The following is a 12,218-nucleotide window of genomic DNA, read 5'->3' as shown; positions in this document are numbered from 1 at the left end:
TTAGCTAAAAGCAATCCAGCTAGAACCTGCAGTTAGGTCAGGAAGTTGTGGTGGGGGGGAAGACTGAAATGACTGATGGCAACGTTTATGACTTTGTCCGGCAGGCAACAAGAAGTGCAATGCAAGGCTGGCCAACAGACTCAGCCTATATTCCTGCCAGCTCATCACCATTATGTCCAGTGATTGATTCAAATGTGTTAAAGTGGTGACTGCAGCTTGTACAGATACTAAGTAGTTGAAATCTGAATAAAGCACCAAAAAAGCACCAATACTTACACAACTTTATATGAGTTTAAGTGACTGATCACGACTCGTAATCAAAAAGATCACATCTTATTTCATTTCGTCTTATATGTTCTACATTAGAACACTCAATTCAATCAGTGTAAAGATGCCTGTCAAAATCAGAGGAACAATACAGAGAACCTGACATACATCTTCAAATGCATTTCTATGCAATTCAAGTGCTCTGCACAACTTGAACAAACAAACATGTCATGACTTAAATCAAAAACAAACATAAAAGAGCAATTCCAGTTCACACATTTTTCAAAATAGGAAGAGCCCCAACAACCTGCAGAATTAATGTGGGCTCATTAATGTTAAAGCGAAGCACCAGGAGTATTGATAAGTCACTTTTGTTTTACTAAGCTTTTTAGAAGGACCTTGCAACAAAGTCAATCAAAATGTCCACACGCAAAGGCTCCATTAAACCTGGATCATCAATAATAATAATAATAGTAATGGGCCTCTCTGGTGGTATGAATGCGTTTTGAACTCCAATTTATTTGGGGGTTCTTATCAGGACATCGAGCTGGAGGGTCATTAATATTAGAGGGCAATGGAAGTTGCTTGGAATCTTGACTATGTGGTCCTAGCATCTTTCGTGTGCTTCAAAATGTTTTTTGTAAAAGAAGCTTAGGTATATTTAATTTATTCTTGAACCACCACAACTGCTCGAGTGACAGCACTCTGATAGAGTGGAGTGGTGTGGCTCACTGGTTAGAGGCGGCAGACCCGGAAGCAGAGAACGGCCCGGGACCAGGGTTCAATTCCCGACGCGGCAGGGTCGTGGACCAGGGTCAGCGGACTCGATAATTCTCGTCTCGGTGCCTACTCTAACCAGGGATCACACTCGGCAACTCTGGGCATTAGCTTGCCTCATCTCTACAACGGCCCCCCACATTCGCCGGGGATGCCTGGTTTCACCTTGGAGATACCCAGTAGGGACCATCTCACAGGGATAGCCAGTACGGGTTCCCCAGCGGTCTACAGCGCCACGACGCCTCAGGGCAGCAGTGCGCTTTACAAGACACATACATTTACATAGACAATAAAGGTCATCTTCAAAACGGAGTTATGGCACAATAACGTCCTACTTCATGGCGATGCCAACTGTAAACAAAGAGTAGTTTAAACCTTGCACAGGTGCCAGCAGGGGAAATGAAGGTTTGGAGCTGAATCTTGCATTCCAAACTAATTACCAGATTTCTTGTTTTCATCAACAGTAAACATGTGGATATTAAAACAAGAGGCAGCATTCGAAAAATGTAGCCTGCCTCTACAAAACCCACACAAACAATTAGAAATAAGACAGAGGCATGTACTGTACAAGGACATTAAATTATGTGGAGGAAGTGAGCGATCCTCTGCTCTCTGTAAATAAGCCCAATTGTAAAATAAACTATTTCTGCCCAGGCCTTCTCAAAGAATACACCAGAATGTGGAATGCCTTCCCTCCCGACAGAAGAAAGGAAAGTGCTGGATTCCTGGGAACACATTCCTGCTGAACCCTCATAACAGCCCAGGACAGTAGGGCCTGATGAATGGGTTACTGCCCAGACCTTATGCTCACCTGACACCATTAAGCCCATCACTAGACATGACTGAAGCCATACTACCTCTCTAGTTTTCTTGGTGAGGATGAAGTGCCTAACCTTTATTTTTTAATTATTATTCAGAATGTACCATCTATCTTTATTAAACACTGCCAACATCGATTCTGAAACTGCTAAGTAATCTGTCAAGGATAACACAGCAAGAGCCATCTACCTCGAATAATCAACAAATACTGCCAGATCAGGCACTGCTAAGAAAAGTGCTCCGATACCAGGTTGGGCTTTGTTCATGCAATGTACTCAATTTAATAAATATTAATTGAGGTATCAGGATAAGGACTTTGTTTTTGTGTTGGCATTTAGGTTTCAAATCTGGTTCAGTAGGAGTAGATTACTATACACAAATGGGTGTCAGAAACAATTGAGTTTATGTACACCAAGTGCGATTTGAGAAAAATGCATTCTTTTAGATTACACAGATGCCATGCGTAAATCTATGAAGTAACTCACAGGGAGATTCTGTTTGCCCAGGATTAAATTAATTTTGGCAAGGGCCAAAGCTAGGATTTGAAATCAAGTCCCCATGATCCAAATCCAACAATTTGACCACTACACCACACTTCCACCCTATCTGTAAACCATTTTTTTCAACACTATGGAAAGTGGAGAGCATGGGCACATGGAAAGGGAAACATTACAAAGGACTGGTCAGTTACAGAGCTTCCTACAGAGCTTTGATTTGGTTTTATGTAGGTTGTGTTACAGAGTATTGTTGGACCTCCAGGCATCAGCCAAGTGCTGAAACTGATCAAGTTATCTCCGATTCTGGTAGCAACACGCATGGAAATCTATCAGGAAGTGGCAAAAAGTCAATCTGTGTAAATGGGCTGGTGAAAGGACTGTTCACAACTCTAACAGGGTAAAGCAAGAGCGCCCTTTCACAGCGGCCTATATAACCAGACCCCCCCCCCTTCTCCTAAGGTAAGGTTGCCCATCCTGTAGAAGAACCTGCAAAGGAAGAGGAGTGGTTTCAAGCTCGCTCTGTAATCACCTATGTGATGATAGGCAGTCAACACCATTTATCAGTTTTCTTTGGGTTAAATAGGTCTGCTTGCTTTGGCTATGTAGAGGTGTGAGAGATTAAAGGGCCTGCAGCACATATGAAAGCTGCTGTACCCCTGAGACAATACACTGTCTTATTGAAAAAGTTGGCTAAAAGACTATCTGACGTATAAGTAAGTGCTATACACTGTAAAACAGTTAAAAGGCAAATGATTTTCCCCCTCAAAATGTAGATAGAGACTAGTAAAAGCAGACTTTGATGAGTGCAAGCACAGAATAAATAATGTATTGTAGATCTTGGTAATTAACTATAGTAATAAAGATCATGTACATAAAACACCACACTAACGCATTTGCAGCGGTGCTGGAACCATTTTCAGAGAGGGGGTGCTGACATCAATGTACCATCACTTAAGTCAAAGGGATTGTCAAAACTTAAATGTTACATAAAAAATAAGTGTAGCAAGTGAGTCATGCCCATTCAGCAGGAGAATGGCGAGTGTGTGGTGTGCAGCTCATAGTTCATTTTGGGGCACATTGTAGCAGATATATTACTAAAGCATGAGTGATTTACAAACAGTGAGAGTGAGGCAAGAGAAATCGCACCTATCACATTTAGATTTAGTGAATCTGGTCAAGCTTATATGGTGCTCTGATCAGGATGAACAGACTCCTAGTCTTTCTCACAGGAGTACTACTCCATAATACTATTCCACAAGAGTGATCAGCACACACAAATGTTCATTTATAAACATGTAATACACATCTTATTAAGACATGGGATGCCCAAACGTCATTCACATGTTCTTTGCTTTTAAAAAGAATTCCTTTATTCGGATCTTCTTAAAATCTGATTTTTCAGGTAGCTAACGCGTTTTGTCTCTTCGCAAGAGACTTCTTCAGGGCTTGATTTGTTGCTCAGTGCATAAAGGCCTCAAAAAGCATGTTCCTTCATCTAAAACATATCCATATCCAAGTAGAAGTTCTATCGTCCTCCAAAATACATATATTTGGCTGGCATCATGCACTCCTTAGGGACACATTTCGCTGTGTCAACATCTCCCTTATCTTGCTAGAGATTAGTCTCTCAGGGTGCGCGTTCAAAGCCTAAGTTGGCATCAGAATCGTGTTGACAGTAAGCAGCGACTTGTATATGCGGCTGATTCGGAAAAAGTACAAAAAAATAAAAAATTCGGCCGCATAAACAAAATCCTTTCACTTTGCAGTCAGGGTAAAAAAAGAACACACCAATCTCCTTGTTGAAAAAAAAATAACGATCAGCAATTTGTCATATGCCATACCCTGACATTTGCCCTCTACCTTTGGACGCATAACAAATATGTCAAGACAAAAAGAAAACGTAAAGGTATCCTTTGGAACGCTAGCATAGTTATTTTTGGCTGTGCTGCAGCACCACCATTCTCCTGCTTCCAGCGCCTATGCAGTTTTGTTTGTTGCCGTTTAATAATTGCTGTTACCTCCTACGCAAACTAATGATTCTTCTTTATTTTAGCAAAATAAAGCTGCAATTCATCCCTGTAGTTATTCAAATTCATGCTGCGCATATCATATGCTGGTTTGTCTTCTAATATCCTGGAGGTTGCACTTGGATGCCTATGTAAAATGCATAAACCCCCACAATTATCGTGATTCTATAGTGCACCTATTAGATTAGATACAACTCTGCCACAGACGCATTAATCGCCTGAACCGTTTTACCAATAATGGAAGTTGGAACCTGCTGACTACAAGGAGGTGTCGGCAGAGGATTCTTTAACCCACTGAACTCACCCTGGGGCTGATACACTCGGACAGAAAATGTACATCTGTTAAGATAACTCAGAGGGTAAACACTTCTACTGTTGAAACACACAATATTCACGACTGTGGGTAAATTGATGCAACTCAGTTCATATTTTGTTGTACTAACATTGGTTATCATCCTACTGAGGTTATATGTACTATTTGCCTGGGTAATAAGAACACATTAGTTATAGTGCTTCTTATCAGCAAAACTGGTAACGAGTGCATGTGAACAAACAAATACAAATATGCTGTGTTTTTTGTAAGTCTAGCTATAAGTTTACATTAAGGTAGCCATCCTTCAGGAACACATCCTAGTACCACAGCCTCTGCCAGCCGTGGACAAATAAACACAATACCGGACATCTAATAAGAGGGAAACCAGGGTACAAACCCAACAAATGTATTCAAATCTACAGTTTCCCACACTATTGATTAATATATTGGGTATTTTTTATTTTTTTGTAATCGCCAATACTAGTACCCTTCTACAGGAAATTGCTAGTATAAATCACTGAAATTAAATAAAAGGTGAAATGATGTGTGCTATCATCTTGCTGACAACTTGTAGAAATTGGGTAACCAAACCTTATACATTTTCAAGGTAGCAATCCACAAAGCAAAGTGACCAACCTAAAGTGGCATTCAATATGCAAATTGTTTATACAAAAAATATCTTCGGACAGTGTTCTGCTAATAAAACTACCCTGACCCCATCAAAGGGGTCGGACGGACGGACACACACACACACACACACACGCACACACACACTGGCATTTATCACGACCTAAATAGATCACATCTTAAATTATCACAGCCAGATATTTGGGGTCAGACCACCCAGTATTACATAGTTTTACTTTTGAAGCTATAGCAAAAGGAGGTAAGCTCTAGATATCAAAAGTCCTTGTTCGACAATTTGATAATAGGATGACTGATGTAAACTATGAACCAAAAACATGGGATATGGTTTCATCTAAAGTACTGGCTCAACAGAGTTTAGCCTCAGGCTTGGCCCCAATTATAGATGGAACTGATAGCCAGAAAGTAGCACTGTGGGAGTACCGTCTAAGGGTATGATATCATACCGAGTTACTTGGTAGTCATTCTGCCCATGTAATAATCATCTTATTTAATAGGCCATGGTGGGAAGGTGCTGACCAACGGGTGATCAATAGTGGGGAAAATTACCCCTATCTAGGGGAAAAACTGTTTAATATGCTGGTCTGAAACCTTTTGAGATTCTGACAAGTAATTTGCACTCATTTTTATTACAAAATTCTTACCAGTGATAACCCACACTGCAGTGACAAAAACATTTCAAACACACTTCTAAGAAATTCAAAGTCTAGGACAGTCCCTTGACCATGAACATGCATTCTTGTTTACTGGGTTTTATAGCATTTACTGTGTTTACTTATCATGTCTGTTTGTACCTTCTATTTTGTGACAAGCAAGTGGCAGATTAAATGATTAGTAATGGTCCCTCTTAACTTTAATCAGTCTGGCGCCAGTACGCTCAAGCTGGTACAGTCCTGTCAACACATTCTAGTTCAACCAAGTACAAAGGAAATCTATTACTAGAAGTTAAATTACCTGCTAAAAGGCAGTCTTCACAGGCTTGATGCTAAAGATGCTTCCCACTATGATCAGAAGGGGCACATGCTTGCAAAAATGCAGAGATTTAGGCAGAACTGCATCACAACCATATTACACGAACAGATGGAGAGTACGGGTGGCACTGAATGCTTCATGTTATTCCCAGTGCTTTAAATGGGCCGGTACTCACCGGTACGGAGTACCGGCACTTCTTTGATTTGTCACTCTGAGTACCGGCACTTCTCTTCTGCCAGAGGAGAGCACCGGTACTCATGACAAGGGAGGTCACTGGCTGAGAGTGCGAATGAGAAGGTGGGGACGTTTCTGTCAGCCAAGGCGCCACTTCTGTACTAATCGGCAGGGCTCACTTGAATAATGTGAGGTGCTCACTGTCACGCTGTGCTAGACAAAGCAGGGTCGAGATTCATTTTACCTGCTAGTGTGAGAGTGTCATTTTCAAAGCGCAGCACTTCAGGAAGTGAAAAGTACTTTAAACATATACATTTTAGCAGTGGCAAGGGCGGCGGATTCTCACACTTCCTGTACTTTCTGGATCAGAGGGTTAATGCCCAGACAATGCGATGGAAGAGGCTCTTTGAGCGCTAATCTAACAGAGTTCTGCACTGAGAAACCCACCTTCCTAAAAAAATGTCTCAATTACCCAGTGTGCCTGCATTTGTATGACTGGTTTTGTAAGAAAAACGCGCGAGAGAGAGCGAATCAAGGCATGCTCAGGAGATATTTTAAAGAAAATGGGTGGCACGTTGTGTGTACATGTCTGTGGTGACAAAGGTTCATGAATAACGTAGTAGGGAATGTTGGGGAGTGAGTGGGTGGGTGAGTGAGTGGAAGGATGAGTGAGCTAGGGTGGATGTATTGATGGATGGATGAGTGAATGGATGTATGAGTGAAAGAGGGTGGATAATTGGATAAAAGGGCGGATGATGTATGTGTAAGTGAAAGATTGGATGGATGAATGGAAGTGAGGGAGGATGGATGAAAGGGTGGATGATGGATGAGTGAAAGGAGGTATTGAGTGGATGGTATAAAGGAGTGAAAGGGTTGATGGATAGATGAGCAAAAGGATTGATGGATGAGTGAAAGGGTGGATAAAGAGATGGATGAGTGAAAGGATGAATGGATAGGTTTTAGGATGGATGGATAGGTTTGGATATGAAGGGTGGACAGACGGAATGGGGAAAAACTGAATGGATGAAAAAACTAATAGATGACAGAATGTAAAGGGTAAATGGTGGACATCAGCAGGTAAATGGTAGGATGAAAGGATGACTGGATAGATCGATGGAAGAGACAAGAGATATCTTCTGGGGAGGGCCATGATGATTTGCTTCATTTGCTAGTTGCCATAAGAGCTTTGGTTTGATGTGGGGTTATTTTCAGTTTCTTCCTACTCACATGCTCAAAAATATATAGTATTGTGCCAAACATCATCAATTAACAGTATGGCATTAAGAAGTTGCAACTATAGCAAAAAAAGGAAAAGTTAACATATTATCGCATTTCTCTTTCATTTTGTAGAATGAGTTAACCTGCTTTGTTTATATAAACACATGTATCATGTGTTTTGGTGTGTGCTGCAACTATTATGGAAGTTGTTAATTATCATTATGTCTTGCCCTTAGCCCCGTCCCCTAGCTCCGCCCAGCCCCGCCCACTCACTACAACTCTAGCTCATTTTAAGGAGTACCTCCACTTATTTTTCCCATTTAAAGCACTGGTTATTCCTTATTAGGAGAGCCCACAGTAGGATGTGCCACCCTTCCTCGTGTATATATAGTAACCTCCTGCCTCCGAAAATCTTCATGTTATGGGTCACAGTTTTCGAGAGACTGCACCTTACGGTCGTAAAATGTATGAATGGACTAAGTACACACAAAACCTTCATACACAATGAATGACTGCACCATGTAAGGCTTTTGACATCCTGAACATTAAACTCAATTTAAGTAGTAGTCTGTATCACGAAATGTGCATATGTCACCATTTCTCATTAAGTGTGTGTTCTATGAATCAAAAGCACGCAGAAGAAGCCATTCTAGGGAAATCAAGATATGCATTTTCAAAGGAATGTAAATATTGTGAATCTGTTGCCTTCGCAGACACACGTTCCAAGGGTCTACCAAAGTGGCTCACGACACAATAAGACACCTCATTGTGTACCTTTAATAGCCTGAAGAGAATGTTAGCCAGGAGGCCATGAGGTTAGGTTACTATACTGTATAAAACCGAACTCTGGTATAATGAGCTGAGTGGGGACCATTAAGTTGCATAACCGTAAATTCGTCCCCTTTTGGGTGGTATCATCTGCTTTTCAATTATATTCACCGTCCTAAAAGTAAACTTTTTCTCGTGAACTCCAATAAGGAAAAAGATTTTTGCAAATCTGTAAAACGTAAAAAATGGCTCATGCTTCATTCAATCTATTAGGGCCACCCTGTTAATTAAGCTGAAGCTGGCAAACAGTAGATGTCACTACAGTGCATAGAAGAAATATAAAAAAGCACATGTAGCTTTATACAATCAACCTGCTGAAGGGAATCCCGGGGTTTCTTAAGTCATACATACCCGCAGCGCTCTCATGGTGATTGGCTGTCCGCTCGCTGGTCGGTTCGGCTGTGGTGGTACCGGACGCCTCGCTGAAACCCTCGCTGCGGCTGGCCTCCGGGACACTGTCCCGCGAGCTGAAGCGCACCCGGGAACTCGAGCGGGAGCTCACCTCCGGGCTGGTGTCCGAGAAACCGGGAACGTCGTCGAACTTGGTCGGCGTCACGGTGAACCGGACCGAAGACATCTTAGGAGGCATCTAATGGACTACTCCTCCTTTTCATCTAGGTGCAGCTTTTGAAGGGTGACAATTAAAAGCGATACAAAAAACTAAACCATGGGTCGTGGAGAAACAAGCTGATCCTTTCAATGGTGCTAATAAAATGGTTAAATTATCAAGAAGGCAAAGAAAGAGGCAATCAGACCCTCTGGCGGTGAGGATGAGAGGAGGCTGAAATTGGTCGATTTGCTTCAAATGTAGAAAAAACACGTTGGCTCCTTTGACTTCAAATTTATAACACCAAAAACACTAGGTACATAAACACTTGAATAAAAAAATAAAAAATGTGTCCAAAAATTGTCCGAAAGGGATGGCGACAGCAATTTTTTGTATAGGATTATCTTTTATATGAACTACCAGAAGGTATGGGAATGGAATGATCGATGTGACCGTATATTTAAAAAGCTACCTATATGTCCTTCTTTCCGCATTAATCTTTTTGGGAAAATGAATGAGACCTGAAGGTAAACTAGATGAAGTCAGGATCCATGCATGCCAAACCAACTGAGAGAGGCAAGGGTTTTCTCAACAACCTTACCGTCTGCCTCCAAACAGAACTGAAAAATCCTATTATTGCTGCTTTGCTTTCGACTCTACCCGGCTTCGACAGATGAAGGACACTAACGGTAAGTGAAGTCAGAACGCAACGAATCGGGGAGCTAGTTTAAAGTGATTAACATGTTAAGGGGCGGTGATAGGCGGGCTTTGTTACTGTCCTACCCCCTGAATCCTGTGATTGGTTAAGACAATAGTCTGACCCGCCTATCCGTCAGAAAAAAAGCGTCTCTGCCATTGTACCGGAACACGCTGCCCCTTTTGTTCTATTCCGGAAGTAATGGGCCAGTCACGCGTGGACCGGTGTTTTCCTTTAGTGTCTGCGAAGAGACTCCAAGAGAGCTTGCTGTATGTATGGTTTGTGGGAGCTCGGACAGTGACCATAGAAAGCCTCGGACTCAGGAGCCCATAGAGGGAGGCAGGCAGGGAGTGTATATAGGTTGAGCAAGGTGCAGTGTGTGATTACGATCAAGGCTCACGATGGAGATGATCGCCGTAGTAGTGGAGTCCGGGCACAAAGGAAAGGACACAGAAGTGGACCAGCCATTGTCTAGAAGAGTTATAGCCGAAACATTTCATTTCACTTAAAGTGACATTACTGTTTTTTAGTGTCACTGTGAGAGACATTTCAGTTGTGCAGGTGTGACACTTTGCCTTTTTATTACGATTAGCAAAAATCAGTAGGGTCCATGTAATAAAATTACCCCTTTTAAATGCCCCCTTTTTGTTATGTAAAGTAGTCGGAAGTGGAGGATGAATCCCTCATAAAAAAATGATAAAATATTAGCCATTTTCTATGTTAAATGATATTTCGGATTCTGCACCATCAGGGATTTTAGAATCTCGGAAAGAGATGGGGAGGTCCGTAGATGAAAGGGTAGCACGTTCCATGTTCCATTTCTTTGTTGCTATGTTGGAGAAGGAGTGACCCTGCATCTGCTACGTCGGAGGCAGGGAGGGGGTGATGGTGAAGGCGAGAGAAAGGGACTCTGAGTGGAGGTGTCTGATGGGCTGATAATACTTTGGGGTAGCCATTTGAATATCTTACGAAGCATGCAGCGGATGAAAAAGCAGGAGGGGGAGATGGTATTGAACATGGTTATCATGGTTAGCTTGTTGTCCAGAATGATACCTAGGTTCCTTGCGTGGTCAGCGGGGGATGGAGCAGCTCTGAGTTTTGAAGGCCACTAGGATGTGTCTTATAGGGAGCTATTCTTTCAGAAAATAAGTACCTCTGTCCTGTCATAGCTGAGCGTTGTAATATCTTGTAATTACTTAAGTTGTTTGTTTCACTGTTGTATCTTTTATTATAGAGATGCAGCTTACTTTCAAAGCAGCACCATGGTGATAGAACCTGAGTGGTCAGTTGCAGCTTACATCTCCTGCTTGATGGATGGGATCACTTTACTGCAATAAACTTACATTTCTAATTTACCTCTTGGAGCCTTACCATTTTTGATTATTACCTGAATTTTACACTGGCGACGAGGATGGGATGCTCTCACGCAACAGGATTGTGATCCCAACATCAGACTACATTGTATTAATTATTTTTTTCTTCCTTTCACCTGATTGAACTGTGGATTACCTAAGGACTAGTTCTTGCCAATTTATGTCAGTACACATATTCTCATTGATTGTAAAATTTGAGTTGAGCTCATCCTACATATACCTTCTATAGTTTTCATTGGATTGAAGGTCACTGTGTAGACTTTAATTTAAGAACAACTCACCTTCTTGCATTTTCATAGAGATTTTGGAGGTTGGGAAATTTCAGTGCCAGCTCTAAGACTCATGATTACTTTAACTTAAGAGTAACCGCGGCACAACTCACCTTCTTTCATTTTCATAGAGATTTTGGAGGTTGGGAGATTTCGGTGCGGGCTCTAAGACTCATGACCCCATGAGTACTCTGCTCCATGAGCTCTAACATCAATGTTATAATTTCAGCTGTGATAATTCATGGACATCATTGCTTGATAACTAGTGAGTTGTCACCCTAATATTTTTTTTACTCCTAGACATTTACTGTTTGAAAATCTTTGGATAGTCAACGCGTTAATCTACCAACTTCAAAGGAGGTCTTCTAAGCTTGATTTACTGGAAGTGACTAAAAGCGAAATTTACTTGTGGCAGAGTGTGTTTTCTTATTCTACAAGTACAACTAGTGAAGACCACTCTGAGTTTGTGAGTACAATTTGTAGTCTTTCTAGAATTGCATTTGGGGGTGCGGCGCTGTGATTGCCTGAGAGAGAAACGGCCCTGCATCTTTTAAAAATCTTTCGAGAATTACATTTGGCATTGTGATTGCCTGAGAGAGAAACGCCCCTGCATCTTTTAGAAATCTTTCAGGAATTGCATTTGGGGGGTAGGGCACGGTGTTTGCCTGAAAGTGAGACTCTCCTGCATTTTTCAAAAACTACCATCAGCGCCTAGCATCTGTATTTTTCCGGCATCATTTGAAAGCTACCATCAACGTCTAAGCAAGGCATCTATCAAATTTCAACAGCCGCACA

At 41.7% G+C, this 12,218-nt stretch overlaps 1 protein-coding gene across 1 annotated transcript in view; it reads right to left on the bottom strand.

The window, feature by feature from the left end:
- Positions 1-9,710, bottom strand: part of SLC12A6 (solute carrier family 12 member 6) — a 784,900-nt gene extending 775,190 nt beyond the window's left edge. The window contains exon 1 of the mRNA XM_078644820.1: positions 8,889-9,710. Coding sequence (XP_078500946.1) covers positions 8,889-9,126 — 238 coding nt within the window. The 5' untranslated portion in view covers positions 9,127-9,710. The remainder of the gene's footprint in view (positions 1-8,888) is intronic.
- Positions 9,711-12,218: the final 2,508 nt, after the last annotated feature.

This window comes from Lissotriton helveticus, chromosome 5_1 (genome assembly GCF_964261635.1).
Source record: "Lissotriton helveticus chromosome 5_1, aLisHel1.1, whole genome shotgun sequence".
Taxonomy (NCBI): domain Eukaryota; kingdom Metazoa; phylum Chordata; class Amphibia; order Caudata; family Salamandridae; genus Lissotriton; species Lissotriton helveticus.
The sequence above is the reverse complement of the archived record's forward strand: the minus strand, read 5'-3'. Positions and strand labels throughout refer to the sequence as shown.